Genomic DNA, 16728 nt, shown 5'->3' with positions numbered 1-16728 from the left:
AAGTGGAGGGCGAGCTTTCCGACGAAGGCGCCTTCTAGGGGCCGTTGGATCAGCAAGCTGACCGTATCCCGTAGCAGTCTTCCGAAGAAGAGTCTCTATGAGTGAACTCCCCCGAGGGGGAGAAACACTCGCAGGAGAGACAGACATTGGACTTAGTTCCCCCTCGAAGAATGTTCACGAATGGGGGAAACTAAGTCAGCAGCAACTGCTGGAGAGTCTGGAGGGGCTGAGGAGTCGGATGACATCAAGGGTGACACCTCTGACACTACAACGTCGACGAGGGCCAGAAGATCTACCTCTGACGGCGACGATGACTGCTGAACAGTAGCACCCTTACGGATGATCTGCAGCAAAGTGTCCTTGGAGGGCAGACCCGAGAGCCCCAGGACAACCAAACCTGCAACAAAGGGGTTAGTGACAAGGCCTCACCCGGAGGGAGAGGTGGGGCCGCTTCGCTAGGGGAAGCAACCCCATCTCACGAGGACCGGGGTTGGGCTACATTAACTTGGTCTACGCTACTATTTGACGTTCTCTCATAAGAGGCCGAACGAGTAGGAACTTCGAAGGAGGATCGGGAGACATAAGAAGAGGCCTTGGGTTTTCCTCCCTTCGAAGGAATCTTCGAAGGAGAAATATCCCGCTTAGACTTCTTCTTCCGCCGTCGCCCAAACCTCTCCCACTGGGAGGAAGACCACTCCCTATACTCATTACACTTATTTTCACTATCACACCGTTGACCTCTGCATATAGGACAAAGAGTGTGAGGCTGTGTCTCCACCGCTGACATAAATGTTCCACAAGGGTGGCCAGAGAGTCCAGGGCAGCTGCGCATGGTAGCAGAAGTCAACTTCACAAACACACACTAGAGAAAAGAAAAAGCAAAAAAACACATTAATGGCTTCCAAATAAGGCGCAGGATGAAGAGCGGCAACGTCCGTTCATCATCCGAGCCAAAAGCAAAGTGAGCTCAATCACAGGTGTGTGAGGGGGGGGGCAGTAGCAAGCTACTCTCCCCTACACCCACTAACTAGTGGTATGGGTAGTTAACCCTCGCTAAATTTTAATGGCTCATCATTTCAGCTACGCCGAAAGTAATACCCCTATTAAATAGCGTGGTTTGTATTCCAGTTACGGAACAAACTTGATATAAAAAATTCTGTTCAGTGATTAATTCAGTGGGAGATTTATAGTTCTTCTTCCGAGTCTCAAAATTCTGCCTCGGGACATGCGCCGGGTTTCAGCAATCTACTGGCGAGCCATATTAATCTTTCGCAGCACCGGAGACAGGCTAACCCGGAGACTCTCCAGGTACAAGCCAAGTGTCTTTATTCGATTGATAACCTCGCATAACAGTTGGTATTTGCAGGTTATCAAGATTCTCTAATGTGAACCAGAGACAGAATCTGTACGTACACTCAGATGAGGACAATAAAAATCCCTAAAAATCAGGCTATGACTCAGGGCAAAGTTCTGTTTCAGACAATCCTAACAGTGCTGTCATGTTCAGGTTAGATACACTTGACTGTGCCACTTCAGCTTCGAGTTCCGACCATCTACCATCAGTGTTAGAAAGGGTTTGAATCCTGAGGTGACTCAGGAATGGAGGACAGTTCCCTCTCTGTAGTATTTGTCTGGTCAGTGTGACGAGGCCTCCACTCCATGACTTGAGATTGAATTAAAGGTATGTCAGGAACTGGACCTTTTGACCTAGTCCGTGGTGGACTATATCCACTAGAGGTGGGATTTTCAGGCAACAGTCAATTGTCACAATCTGGTGGCAAAAAGCCAAGAAAGTCATAATCAGGATAAATGGACACTACCAAGTCAGAAACAGGGCTTTCTAAACTAGCAGGTCTTGACCAGTCGGGACTGGAACTCTTGGAGCCAACAGAAAGTGGTTCCAACAACCGAATACTGAAAGCTTCCCAGAATTCCTAACTCACTGGAGGATGAACGACACTTTCCTCTCGGAAAGAGGAGGCTAAGAATCGCGGTGTTAGAAATTCGGGCACAGGAGAGTGAATCATAAATTCGGGAGTCACAATCGGGGTTTCACACATTTCAGTGGGGCTGTTCTCCCACAGTTGGAGGACCACACAATCTCGAAAAGATTCAGGCTTCAATACAGGAGTCTCATCAAAATTTTCTGGGTGATATAACCAAGCATCCAGTGCTCTTTTCTTCTCTCAAGTCCTAGCTGACTAAAGAATGGGCTTAGGCTGAGTAATAGTCCTCGTAGGACAATAACTTTCCCTTTGTCGGTGGGACTTATTATAATCCTGAGACAAAAGGTATGATGGCACTATTGCAGTGACCCCATAGGAGTCACCATCACTACTAGAACTAGAACTCTCAGAGACTTCTGAAGAAGTCAGACTATCATCCACAAGTCCTGGATTATTCAGAATCTTAGTTACAAGATCAGGACCCATTTGAATACCAGAGAAAGTGCCTCCTAAGATAGACTGGAGGTTCAAGCCAGGCCTTTAGCTGGATATGATGAGCTTTTACTAGTTCACCATCAGGCAGTCTCTGCAGCTCATAGGTGACTTTATTCTCGTGTACCTTAGTAACACGGAATACCCCCTCAAACCTAGGGATGAGCTTGTTCGTCAGAAGGTGTCCCAACTGGTCCACCTTTTTAAGAACCAGATAACCCTCCTTAAACAGTTTGCGACGAGGATGTTCTTCAGCCTATGGGTCTCTTGTTTCTGCTGACTGCAAGGGTATACTATCAACATTGTTAGCACCCTTCAGTATGTTCTCAGCTGGAGTACGGCCAATCTCAGTGTGATGGGAATGGTTATAGCTGAGAACTGCTTCGGAAAAGTACTGGTCCCATTTCCGATATTCCCCAGAAATCACACTCAGTAACTCACCAATGGTACGGTTCACCAGCTCCATTGCACCATTACTAGAGAGTTTATCCGGAGTTGTTTTCACGTGTAAAACCTTGTACCGCTCCAACAACTCTGTAAATTCCTGGGAAATAAACTCAGGGCTGTTATCAGTCAATATCCGGACAGGAACACGAGGAATAACAGGAAAAACTCGGTCTTCAAATGCCTGGCATATCGTACTGCTCTTATTCCTTATGGGTACTGCCGTCACCCACTTGGAATAATGGTCAACTACCATCAGACACCCAATAAAACCAGTACTGGTTGTTGAGAGACTCTCAAGATCCATAGCAACCAATTCAAAAGGAGAAGAGGTCACTATCTTCAAGGACAATTCTCTGGTGCTTCCTGATCATCAATGACCAAGCCCTCAGCTTCAGGCACACAAGATTTCCCCTCCGCCTTATGGCCCAGAATCACGTCAGTTGGAGGGACGTAATTACGGAGTTCGATCAGAATGTTAAAATGCACTCCAGACAGACATTGAAGGTGCACACACTGAAGCTCAGTCACAGATGGATCACAATAGACTACAGGACAAGTGGGACCCCAATAGACCCAGATTTCCAGGTTCATTAGCTTAAATGCTGCCAATAGCAGCTCCAGAGCTGGGACTGTACCTGGAAAAGATTGCCTTGATCCTCTTCCAGCTAGTCTTGTCCAGTTTGAAGCCTAGTTGACCAGTGTCTGTCTTTCAGAAACTGCTGAACTAAGGCATCCCGGAGCTTGGCTCCCTTCAGCTGAGTAAAGTGCAATACCTGACACTTCAATCCAGCAGTTTACGACTAGCTCCAAGGATTCTATAAGAAAATCTGGACCACCACAAACCTCCTTATACAAGGCCAGTCCAGTAGGCAACTTGGGAGTGGTGGGTTCAGTAGCAAGCAGACAGTCAGTTAATGCGGGCAAGCGGGATAATCAGTCAGCTGCGGCATTCTGATCACCTGGACAGTAGTTAACAATAAAGTTAAATTCGGACAGGTCCTCCAGTGTCCATGCTAGGTGATTGTCCACCATCTTCATGTCACGAAGATACATCAGGGGACGGTAATAAGAATGAATCATGAAGAACTGACTATAGAAGAAGGCCCTGAAGGTTTTCCCTCCCAATCACAGAGCAGCCAACTCACGCTTAATGGTAGAATAACGGGTCTCGCAGTCAAAGAAGGTCATGGAGTCGTACGCTATCACTCCCCTCGATGCTCCAAGGACTCCTGTCACAGACAAGCACCAGCACCCTCACCCGAAGCATCAACAAACAACTCCAAGGGTTTAGCATCAGCGGAGTAGTCAGGGTACGACAACATAATGTCCTCCTTGATCAGCACAAAGGCACTGTCCATTTCTGCAGTCCTTTACAGTTTTCTGGTTCCTTGGGATTTACATCCTCCAGTCTTTGCAGATAACGGTTTGGCTATCTGTGAGCACATGGGGATAAATTCACCAGTCCCAGGAATCAACGTAGCTCATGCACAGTGGCAGGTTTAGGGAAGTTCTCCATTTTCTGGATATATTCTGGCAGCTTATGCATACCAGAATGTCCAACCAGATGACCAAGATACTTGACCTCGGCTTGAACCCAAGAACACTTCCCGAGTTTTATCTCGAGTCCGTGCTTCTGAAGGATAGCCAAAACTCTTTCTACCAGTTTCAGGTGTTCCTCGAAAGAAGACACAAGGATCAAGATGTCATCACTGTAGACAACCACCTTGGCTTTTGAGAACTCGTACAATTCTCTGCATTTCTCTTTGGAACACCACAGGTGCATTCTTCAGTCCAAACCGTACTGCTGTCCTTTTTTCTGACTGGCCAATGGGTGAAGACCAAGAAGAGATGCTGGGCTCAATAATATCAAGTTCATGCAACTCCTTGCACTGTTCCTCGATGGCAGCAGCGACGGGTTTTGTAAACCGTTGAACCCTCTGATAAATGGGTGTCGTGTCATACAGGTGGATGCATATTGGTGTGCTCAAGCACTTTCCCACATCAACATCCCCAGTAGTGATGACCAGAAGATGACGTCGAAGCATTTGACAGAACTGGTCCTTCTGAGAAGAGTCCAATTTGTCGAAGATACACAGATTGTCTATCTCTTCCAATATGCTTGGTTCAGGTGTCAGGTCACACTCCTGTGCTATCAGGCAGGATAGAGGAGCATCCACCATTCCCACGGTGAACAACTTCCCCAAGAGATCTCCCTTCTTGATCTTGGCAGTTCTTTTAGATAAACCCTTGATTAAAACCGAGGCTTTTTCCATCTTTCAGTTCTAGGACACCCAGAATTGCTATAGCTTTTCTTGACTGAAGAGGGTTATTATGTTGCCATTATATTACATCTTCGGCCTAACAGGAGTCTGTTACACCCCAGGGGATGTTACTGCATCTGAGGCTTCTCTTTAACTCTTCAAGGGAGAAGCAGCCAAGGTTGTTTGCAGGAAATCTGCTAGTGCCATTGGATGTTGCTAGGTCTCCGAAGAGTGAGATGATAAAGAAGGCCCAAAAGGCTTGCACAACTGCTCTGACCATGGCACTGAACCAAGGCTGTCTGCTGACAGTGGCACTGTCAGAAAGAGCTCCTGAAGAGAAAGGGATCAATGGATCCCTGTGAGGAGTCTCGACCGATGGTTGATGAGGTGGTTTCGCCTTCGAAGATGGAATCTTTGGAATCTTGAACCCTTTTGTGGAGCCTCTTCCCCCTTTTCACGGCGGGCGCGCTGTAATGCGTTTGTGGGGAGGGGTATGAAGCGATGGTGACCTGTCAAAATGTTTGCCCTTTTGTTCTTTTTGACTCGTGCACAAGTGCGCAGGAGAGTGCTGAAGTGTTGGCAAGCGCTGGCGAGCCGGAGAGCGCTTGTGCGCAGGAGAGAGCTGGTGAACCAGAGAGTGCTGGTGACCAGGCGAATAGTGGTGCGCAGGTGAGCACGGGAGCACAGGCGAGTGCTAGCAAGCCGAAGAACGCTGGTGCGCAGGCGAGTACAAGCGAGCTGGAGAGCGCTAGTGCGCAGTTGAGCATTGATGCGCATGAGAGCGGTGACAAGTAGGAGAGCGCAGACCGGCAGGAGAGCACTGTCGCGCTGGTGAGCGCAGGTGAGGGTAAATGAGCTGAAGAGCAGGCAGACGCTGGTGCTTCGAACAGCGAGAACACGCTAGAGAGCGCCGGCGATCAGATCGCTGGGGCATTGGAGAGCACTGAAGCACTGGAGTGTGTTGATGAGCTGGAAAGCGCTGGCATGCTAGAGAGCGTTGACAAGATGTTTGTGAGCGCTGGTGCACTGACGAGCTCTGGCATGTTGGAGAGCGCTGGCGCCCGGCCGAAGATCTGGAACGCTGCTAAGGAAGGCGCGTTCTCGAGGGCAAGTGATGTTTGAAAGCATCACGAGACAGGAATGGAGAACGCATGTCAGAAGGTCGGCGCGATGCAGGAACAGGGATGTGCCCTTTGGAAGGGCAACATCCTCCGAGGGGGATCTTGAGCGATCCACAGAAGACTCCAAGGCCGAAATCCGAAGACAAGCGGCAGCATTGTTAGGTGAAGATCCAGGAACGGGGGAAGGTCAAGGGCCAGAAAACGACAGAAGAGGAGGCTCCTTTGCGGGGAAAGGCTGTGAAAACGAGGCTGAAAAGCCGAAGAGGCACCTTTTCACCCTCTTCACTGATGGTGAAGGGCGACCTTTAAGGCAAAGTGGGTGGGGGGAGCTCTGTGAGATCGATGCTGCCCTCTGGGGACCGGTGGATCACCGAGCTGACCTTTACAAGCAGCAGTCCTCTGCAGAGGAGTCTCTATGATTGAACTCCTCCTCCAAGGTGAAAAACTCGCAGGAGAGAGACGAAAGACTTTGCTTCCCCCTCGAAGGATGATCAGGAATGGGGAAGTGCAGTCTGCAGCAACAGCTGAAGAGTCTGAAGGGGCAGGGGCATCAGCAGTAGCAGTAGAAGATGCCTCAGACACCATTACGTCGACACATGACAGAGGATCCACCTCCGAAGTCAATGAAGGCTGCACACTAGCACCACGGATAATGAGCTGCAGCAAGGAGTCCTTGGAGGGCAGACCCGGATGCCCCAAGGACGACTACACCTGAATAAAAAGAGAAAGACACAAGGTCTCACCCGAGGGGAGAGGTGGGGATGCTTTGCTAGGGGAAGCAACACCATTTCTCGAGGACCGGGGATGACCATTTATTAAAGGGCTTACGCTACTACCCGACGGTCTCTCGGAAGAGGCCGATCGAGTAGGAGCTTCAGAGGAAGGTAGGATAGCAGAAGCCGCCGCCTTGGGTTTTTTCCCTTTCGAAGAAATCTTCGAAGGAGAAATATACCGCTTTGACTTTTTCTTCCACCGGCGCACAAACCTTACCCACTGGGAGGCAGACCACTCCCAACACTCACTACACTTGTTTTCACTATCACTCCGTTGACCTCTGTAGGCGGGACAAAGGGTGCGACGATCGGTGTCCACGGCCGACAGTAAGTCCAGGGCAGGTATGCATGGTAGGCAGAAGTCAAAAGCAAAGTGAGCTAAATCACAGATGTGTGAGTGAGGGCATTGGAGAGCACTGAAGCACTGGAGTGTGTTGATGAGCTGGAAAGCACTGGCATGCTAGAGAGCATTGACAAGATGTTTGTGAGCGCTGGTGCACTGACGAGCTCTGGCATGTTGGAGAGCGCTGGCGCCCAGCCGAAGATCTGGAACCCTGCGAAGGAAGGCGCGTTCTCGAGGGCGAGTGATGTTTGAAAGCATCACGAGACAGGAATGGAGAACGCATGTCAGAAGGTCGGCGCGATGCAGGAACAGGGATATGCCCTTTGGAAGGGCAACATCCTCCGAGGGGGATCTTGAGCGATCCACAGAAGACTCCAAGGCCGAAATCCGAAGACAAGCGGCAGCATTGTTAGGTGAAGATCCAGGAACGGGGGAAGGTCGAGGGCCAGAAAACAACAGAAGAGGAGGCTCCTCTGCGGGGAAAGGCTGTGAAAACGAGGCTGAAAAGCCGAAGAGGCACCTTTTCACCCTCTTCACTGATGGTGAAGGGCGACCTTTAAGGCAAAGTGGGTGGGGGGGAGCTCTGTGAGATCGATGCTGCCCTCTGGGGACCGGTGGATCAACGAGCTGACCTTTACAAGCAGCAGTCCTCTGCAGAGGAGTCTCTATGATTGAACTCCTCCTCCAAGGTGAAAAACTCGCAGGAGAGAGACGAAAGACTTTGCTTCCCCCTCGAAGGATGATCAGGAATGGGGAAGTGCAGTCTTCAGCAACAGCTGAAGAGTCTGAAGGGGCAGGGGCATCAGCAGCAGCAGTAGAAGATGCCTCAGACACCATTACGTCGACACATGACAGAGGATCCACCTCCGAAGTCAATGAAGGCTGCACACTAGCACCACGGATAATGAGCTGCAGCAAGGAGTCCTTGGAGGGCAGACCCGGATGCCCCAAGGACGACTACACCTGAATAAAAAGAGAAAGACACAAGGTCTCACCCGAGGGGAGAGGTGGGGATGCTTTGCTAGGGGAAGCAACACCATTTCTCGAGGACCGGGGATGACCATTTATTAAAGGGCTTACGCTACTACCCGACGGTCTCTCGGAAGAGGCCGATCGAGTAGGAGCTTCAGAGGAAGGTAGGATAGCAGAAGCCGCCGCCTTGGGTTTTTTCCCTTTCGAAGAAATCTTCGAAGGAGAAATATACCGCTTTGACTTTTTCTTCCACCGGCGCACAAACCTTACCCACTGGGAGGCAGACCACTCCCAACACTCACTACACTTGTTTTCACTATCACTCCGTTGACCTCTGTAGGCGGGACAAAGGGTGCGACGATCGGTGTCCACGGCCGACAGTAAGTCCAGGGCAGGTATGCATGGTAGGCAGAAGTCAAAAGCAAAGTGAGCTAAATCACAGATGTGTGAGTGAGGGCATTGGAGAGCACTGAAGCACTGGAGTGTGTTGATGAGCTGGAAAGCACTGGCATGCTAGAGAGCATTGACAAGATGTTTGTGAGCGCTGGTGCACTGACGAGCTCTGGCATGTTGGAGAGCGCTGGCGCCCAGCCGAAGATCTGGAACCCTGCGAAGGAAGGCGCGTTCTCGAGGGCGAGTGATGTTTGAAAGCATCACGAGACAGGAATGGAGAACGCATGTCAGAAGGTCGGCGCGATGCAGGAACAGGGATATGCCCTTTGGAAGGGCAACATCCTCCGAGGGGGATCTTGAGCGATCCACAGAAGACTCCAAGGCCGAAATCCGAAGACAAGCGGCAGCATTGTTAGGTGAAGATCCAGGAACGGGGGAAGGTCGAGGGCCAGAAAACAACAGAAGAGGAGGCTCCTCTGCGGGGAAAGGCTGTGAAAACGAGGCTGAAAAGCCGAAGAGGCACCTTTTCACCCTCTTCACTGATGGTGAAGGGCGACCTTTAAGGCAAAGTGGGTGGGGGGGAGCTCTGTGAGATCGATGCTGCCCTCTGGGGACCGGTGGATCAACGAGCTGACCTTTACAAGCAGCAGTCCTCTGCAGAGGAGTCTCTATGATTGAACTCCTCCTCCAAGGTGAAAAACTCGCAGGAGAGAGACGAAAGACTTTGCTTCCCCCTCGAAGGATGATCAGGAATGGGGAAGTGCAGTCTTCAGCAACAGCTGAAGAGTCTGAAGGGGCAGGGGCATCAGCAGCAGCAGTAGAAGATGCCTCAGACACCATTACGTCGACACATGACAGAGGATCCACCTCCGAAGTCAATGAAGGCTGCACACTAGCACCACGGATAATGAGCTGCAGCAAGGAGTCCTTGGAGGGCAGACCCGGATGCCCCAAGGACGACTACACCTGAATAAAAAGAGAAAGACACAAGGTCTCACCCGAGGGGAGAGGTGGGGATGCTTTGCTAGGGGAAGCAACACCATTTCTCGAGGACCGGGGATGACCATTTATTAAAGGGCTTACGCTACTACCCGACGGTCTCTCGGAAGAGGCCGATCGAGTAGGAGCTTCAGAGGAAGGTAGGATAGCAGAAGCCGCCGCCTTGGGTTTTTTCCCTTTCGAAGAAATCTTCGAAGGAGAAATATACCGCTTTGACTTTTTCTTCCACCGGCGCACAAACCTTACCCACTGGGAGGCAGACCACTCCCAACACTCACTACACTTGTTTTCACTATCACTCCGTTGACCTCTGTAGGCGGGACAAAGGGTGCGACGATCGGTGTCCACGGCCGACATGAAGGTACCGCAGGGCCGGCAGTAAGTCCAGGGCAGGTATGCATGGTAGGCAGAAGTCAAAAGCAAAGTGAGCTAAATCACAGATGTGTGAGTGAGAGAGGTAGCAAGCTACCCCCCTACCTTCGCTAACTAGCGGAATGGGTAGTTAACCCTCGCTAGAATTTTAATGGCTTGTCTTTTCAGCTTCTTCGAAAGTAATTCCCCTAATAAATAGCATAGGTTTTTATTCCAGTTAGGGAACAAAAGAAATTCAAAATGAATATTAATAACAAAGAAAATATACATACCTGGAAATCTTCCAGTCCATATATAACAGGTGCATCATCCATTGTTAAATATCCATGTGGTCTACCTCATATTACAGACAAAAAAATATTTAAAGAAAAGGTCAATCTTGAAACTTGAATTTAACACCAAGTCCTGGAAATAAAAAAGAAACTAATTTATAGCATTAAAGATACTAAATACAAAGGATAAAAATTCTGGCAATCAATCTAACTAATAAATTGAAATTGTAAGAACTATATTGTTCGCGTATGAAACTCCATGCAGTAGCAAAAGGATTAATATCTTACTCTATAACACTACTGTATGAACAAGTTTTAACTCCATACAGATCTTAATAGATATCTAATTACTGCTACATATGTTGCCTGTAGTGTGGTAAAAATCAATTTGTCAGATGAACAAAATACTAGTACATGTATTGTGTCCACTGAGAAGATATTGTGGTAAAATAAGTTAACAAGACTTAATCTAACTAAAATACTGTACAACAAACACTTTCCAAAACTCAGCCTCTGAAGTAATTCAAACAGATTAGTCACATACAAGAGAAATGGTTCATATTGATTAGCCCTTGAGAAAGCTAACTGCACCTTACTTGATATCATATGCTATGCCTATATATGTTGCTCTTTCTTGAAGAGCAGAAAGACAAGCAATGACATGTCATTGAAAGGCAGAACTGCTCTAATAATAATAAATGGCCACTAGTCTTCTCTTGCCTGGGTGAATAACTTTATCAATGGCTGAGATTACCCGACCCCCGTAGTTTGTATCCACAGTAACAGAATTAAAATGACAAATTTGGAAGTAATTTTTATTTTTCCAAGCTATATAAACCTGGAGCTATTTATAGGGGATATTACTTTTAACAAAGCTGAAAGGCGAGCCATAAGTTTTTAGCCAGGGATAACCACCGCAACCTCTAGATGGTGGGAGGGGTGGGGGTAGCCGGCTACCCCGCTCACTCACACACCTGGGTTGAGCAACCACTTTGCTTTCAGGCAGGACTTTCTAGGGGGACAGGGCTGGCGGACAAATTTGTATAAATTGCCCCCGGTTTGTATCGTTAGGAAAAATACAAATTACTTCTAAATTTGTCATTTGTTCGATCACTCTACACAAACCCTTCACTATTTATAGGGGATGACTTACCTTTTAGGAAGGGGAAGTCCATGCCAACTGTCTTTTAACATTTGACCAGGGGTTCTCTTCCCAACGATATAGTGTAGATCGCAGGCGGTAGGAACCCTTCACCTCACTAAAAATTGTAGTGATCTGCACGATTAGCGGCCTGGTGAAGCTGTGTTAGTGACACTAGTGCTGTGGCTGGTCTAGTAATGAGATCTCGAGTCATAGGGATCTGAAAGTACAGAGACTTTACCCAATAGGCCCCCCTCGCAAAAGGTATATATTTGGGACGCAACAAGTATTATTATTTCTATACTTGGGTTACACAAGGGAAATGAATCTTACCTGTAGAGAGGTGAGGTCAGCTGTGCTGAGTACCATGGTACTGATTCCCTAGATGGGGAGAAGGTGAAGGAAAGAAGCCAGCCATTCTACTCATTCACCAGAGATTAACCCGGATAACTTCAGACCTTAACCCTCAGCTACTTGTCCATCAAGGAGCTTGAAGTGTTTTGACTACTTGTGCAGCCACCACAGAACCAATGGAAAACGTATCCATGCTCCTGTGAATCCTGTCTTGCAGGAAGTGGGCGATGAAGGTCATCTGATGCTTCCACACACCTGGTTGCATTACCTGCAGACATAGAGTAATTCTTTTTAAATGCCAGGAACGTTGCAATGCCCCTGACGTTATGGACTCTGAATCATCATTGTGGAGGAGGGTCAGGATAAAGTGCAAGGTCAATGACCTTGCAAATCCATGATGAGATCGTATTCTTTGTGACCCTCCTCTTGACCTTCCTGGGTTGATAAACAGTGCCGAGACACGGGGGCGAGCTGCTGCTTTTCTTTTAAGGTATAACCCCAGACTCCTTACTGGGCAAAATATCAGTTGGTCTTTATCTTCGGTTACAGAACGAAGACTTTCGATCCTAAAGGGACAGAAACTAGAGTCTGATACTCCCGGATTTTGAGTCTCTAGCAATAAACTCAGGGATGAAGCTGAGTATTACCTCTACCCATCCCCTTCAATGAGAGATGTCGTATGATAGACCATGCAGTTCACTTACTTTCTTGGCCGAAGCCAAAGCAAGTAGGAACACCGTCTTCAGGGTATGGTGGCGATCTGTTGCCTAGCATAATGGTTCAAAGGGGGGGACCCTACAGAGACTGAAGGACCCGAACCATGTTCCAAGGAGCAGGTCTAACTTCTAACTGGGGACAAATAATCTCATAAACTCCGTATGAGGAGAGAAAGTTCCAACAAGGAGGAAATATCTACTCCCTTCAGTTTAAAGGCAAGACCCAAGGCTGAGAGGTAGCTTTTGATTGCCGAAACCGAGAGGAGCATTTCTTCCCGAAGGTGTACAAGGGACTCCACTACTGTTGGAATAGAGCCATCAAGGGGAGTGATAGCACTTCCATGACACCAGCCACAGAAAACAGATAATTTAGCCTGGTAGACCGACACTGACGAGCGTCTGAGGTGTCTAGACATCCTTTCCGCAACTCGTTGCGAAAAGCCTCTCTGAGATAAGAGATGCTGGACAGTCTCCAGGCGTGAAGCCGAAGCGAAACTATGGCTTTGTAGAAGATGTTGGCATTTGGTTGTTTGAGAAGATCGTGCCGTGGAGGAAGTTCCCTCGGAAGCTCCGGGAACCACTCTACGTGATGCCATAGGGAGCTATTAGAGTCATTGATAAGTTCTTGCTTATTTTGACTTGGTTGAGGACTTTTCTCCTCAGACACAAAGAGGGAAATGCGTACACATCTATGTTGTCCCACTGTTGTTGGAATGCATCTTGCCATAGAGCCTGGGGGTTCGGGACTGGGGAGCAGTAGAGAGGAAGCCTGAAATTCAGGCTTGTCGTGAACAGGTCCACAGTCGGGGAACCCCACAAAGTCAGGAGGACTTTGTTGCCTACTAGATGATTCAAAGACCACCCGGAGCTCACTATCTAAGTGGCACTGTTCAGACTGTCTGCAAGCACATTCCTTCTGCCTGCAATGAAGCGAGCACATATGGATACCGAGTTGTCTTCTGTCCATCTGAGTATCTCTACTGCTAGATGGCAGGGGCTGTGAGAAGGTACCACCTTGCTTGTTTAAGTAGGCTACTACCATGGCATTCTCGCTCATCAATACCACGGAGTGCCCCACCAGGAACTGGTGGAAATGTTGTAGGGCTAGGAAGGCTGCCTTCTTCTTTAAGAGATTTATATGCTGGTACCTTTCTGATTCGGACCACAGGCCAGAGATGGTGTGGTACAGCATGTGGGCCCCTCACTCTTCTTTTGATGCATCTGAAAAGAGCATCAATTCCGGGGGAGGGACGAGAAGATCGACCCTTTGCGAAAGTTCTCGTCTGCCAACCATCACCTGAGGCCCGTCCGTACCTCTGACCCTAGATGAATTAGGTTGTCCCAGGATCCAGCTCTGGGTTGGAAGTTCTTCTCGCCTCTGAATTCTTTTGTCTGATGGAAAGGCTTTATGCTGTTTAGTGTCTATTATCATGGCCAGGTATACCAGTCTTTGAAAGAGTAGCTCGAGGTGGAGTTGCTCCCATTGGTGCGGTGGGAAAAGGTCTCACCTCGGAAGACTCCCCTGAGGACGGAAAAACCTCGTCCACAGGGGATGGAGAAAACGTCTGAGGGGGGAAGGAGCCTTCCTGACGGACTTCTTAGGAGCCAGCTTGACCCGAGGAGAAGTCACCAGATCTCTACTCCTCTCTTCCTCTTCAGTGGGGTCGGAGCTGTCCTTGGTTTGAGGCCTAAATCAGAGAAGGCAGGCTTAACAGCCTGGACGACAGCTCTGATAAGGGACTCAAACCATGACTGCTTACTGACAGACGCAGTGTCAGAGACTCCCTCTGGAGGGAAGGGAATCGGGCGATCCTTTGGAATAGAGACTACAACATGGCCTGCCTGGAAAGAAAGGGAAGATGGGTGCCTGAACCTATCTGAAGATCTCCCCTCCTCCTGCGAGCGCGCTGGCCTGCGCTTGCTGCGGGGGGGGGGGGGGGGACGTTAAGACAACCTAGCTGCTCTCGTTCCTGAACTCGCTCGGTAGTTCGCGTTGCGAAACCCGGTGGGAATCACGCTTAGGCTCACGCTGGGGCTGGCGCGAGGGAATACTCCTAGGTTCGCGCGCAGGCGAACGTTCGCGCACGTGTGCGTGCGGAGATGAAGGTGCGGGCGGGCGTGGTCGCGCGGACGAGGGTGTTAACTATGCATAAACCTGTAATGCTGGTAAATCAAAATGCTCATGATGAAACCATCGTCTATATAGCCTTGTATTGCATTGGCTAATCTAAGCTAACTAAGCAGCCTTCTTAAAAGCAGTATTAGAGTTTTCTGCAGATACAGAATATCAGCTATCTCGGAATCAGCTGAGAATTTTAAGAAATGAACACAAAGACAAAATTTATGTTGAATATCTAACCACCTTGAAAATATTGAACTATTCAAAGCTATCTTCACTAAGCAAATAAGTATTTATTAGGTTATGGGAGCCTTTATAGTTGCTTGAGACAAACAGTGCGTAAAATTTCAAAAGTTATTAATGTAAAATGTTATTTTCATTAGTAAAATAAATTTTTGAATATACTTACCCGATAATCATGTAGCTGTCAACTCCGTTGCCCGACAGAATTCTACGGAAGGGATACGCCAGCGATCGCTATACAAGAGGGGGGTGTACTCACAAGCGCCACCTGTGGCCAGGTACTGCAGTACTTCTTGTTGACACCACCTCAATTTTTCCTCGGTCCACTGGTTCTATGGGGAGGAAGGGTGGGTCAATTAAATCATGATTATCGGGTAAGTATATTCAAAAATTTATTTTACTAATGAAAATAACATTTTTCAATATTAATCTTACCCGATAATCATGTAGCTGATTCACACCCAGGGAGGTGGGTGAAAACCAGTGTACATGTATATCAAGAAGCTAAGTATCCCGTATTTCCAGTGTTGCCAAACCCGCGGTTTACCCGCCCCATTGGGCTACTTTTGAACACCTTACCGCGGGTTATAAAAGAGCGCCGCTACTTGCCTGAAATTGGGCTACTCTGGAAGAAATAAACCGCGGCGCCAATAACTTGTTTAAATGGTCTTTACAAATGCAATTTCTTTTATAATAATTTCAAAGTGGAAATGTACATAGATTATTCTATTTCAAATTTCAATAGTTCAAAGACAGTTTAAACCATCGTTGTAGAGTCAAAAACAAGATTAACCGACACGCTAAATCAGTTAATGTGCAGGTATTAACCCAGGTCAGATTCTTCACTCATAGCTTCATTGTCTGCTGAGTACTGGCATTATTGTACATGGTACGCAAGCCCTGAAGAGTACATGTACCATGATTATGGTACACATTTTAACCCTGCATACAATGTCTATCAGCTTTTTTTTTTAAGTGGGAAAAGGATAAGGAAACTGTTGATTTGTAATTGACCAAGCAATCAAACGTGTCACAGATGCGATCAACATATCCAAAACGACTTTGTTTCCGATTTGCAAGGAAAATTGGGTCAAGGCTATTAAGCATACTGATAACATTATAAAGGAAGACATGATAAATGACGTCTGTATTAGCTAATTCATTAAATCTTTTGTGATAGAACTAACTTCATCGGACGAAGAGTCACCATAACCACGTTTGCTAACTGAACCTTTGTTGTAAAAACTTTTTTTCCATTAATTGAATAAAATCTAAAACAATACAATCACCAATGTAAATATACTATATTAAACTTAGTTAATTGAACCCTTTGATGATTATGTTGAATGAACAACAAATCTCTTTTATTTTGCTAATTTTAATTTTGTTAAATGTCATTCAACTGGTATTTAATTTTGCAAAAAAAAAAAATATACGACTTTATTTTCTGCATTTTTGAATAAAAATTATGTAAATTTTTCGTTCTCATACTCTTCTACAAAAGCCTAGTTGATTGATTTCGATCCCCGTCCTACTAATTTATTTCTATAGCATATAATATCAATAGTTTTTAGTACCAATTTAATGATGGCTAAGTTACTATAATTGGGCTACTTTTGAAGCAACTGCCGCTACTTTTGAGGCTTTGCACCGCGGTTTGGATGTCAAGTTATTTGGCAACCCTGCGTATTTCATATTATCAGTTATTCAAAATAACAATGAAATTATAAGTACCTGGTAAGGAAGTCGACTTGAGCCATTACT

The 16728-nt window shown here is 47.4% G+C and overlaps 1 protein-coding gene across 3 annotated transcripts in view; it reads right to left on the bottom strand.

Moving 5' to 3' along the window:
- LOC137615249 (EARP-interacting protein homolog) overlaps window positions 1-16728 on the bottom strand; it is a 131276-nt gene that overhangs the window by 100163 nt on the left and 14385 nt on the right. For 2 of the 3 annotated variants that reach the window (XM_068344971.1, XM_068344969.1), the window contains exon 2: window positions 10392-10524. In XM_068344971.1, coding sequence (XP_068201072.1) covers window positions 10392-10433 — 42 coding nt within the window. In that variant the 5' untranslated portion in view covers window positions 10434-10524. Of the gene's footprint in view, window positions 1-10391; window positions 10525-11544; window positions 11753-16728 lie in introns of all 3 variants that reach the window. The other variant, XM_068344970.1, reaches the window with a different exon arrangement.

This window comes from Palaemon carinicauda, chromosome 21, assembly GCF_036898095.1.
Source record: "Palaemon carinicauda isolate YSFRI2023 chromosome 21, ASM3689809v2, whole genome shotgun sequence".
Taxonomy (NCBI): Eukaryota; Metazoa; Arthropoda; class Malacostraca; order Decapoda; family Palaemonidae; genus Palaemon; species Palaemon carinicauda.
The sequence above is the reverse complement of the archived record's forward strand: the minus strand, read 5'-3'. Positions and strand labels throughout refer to the sequence as shown.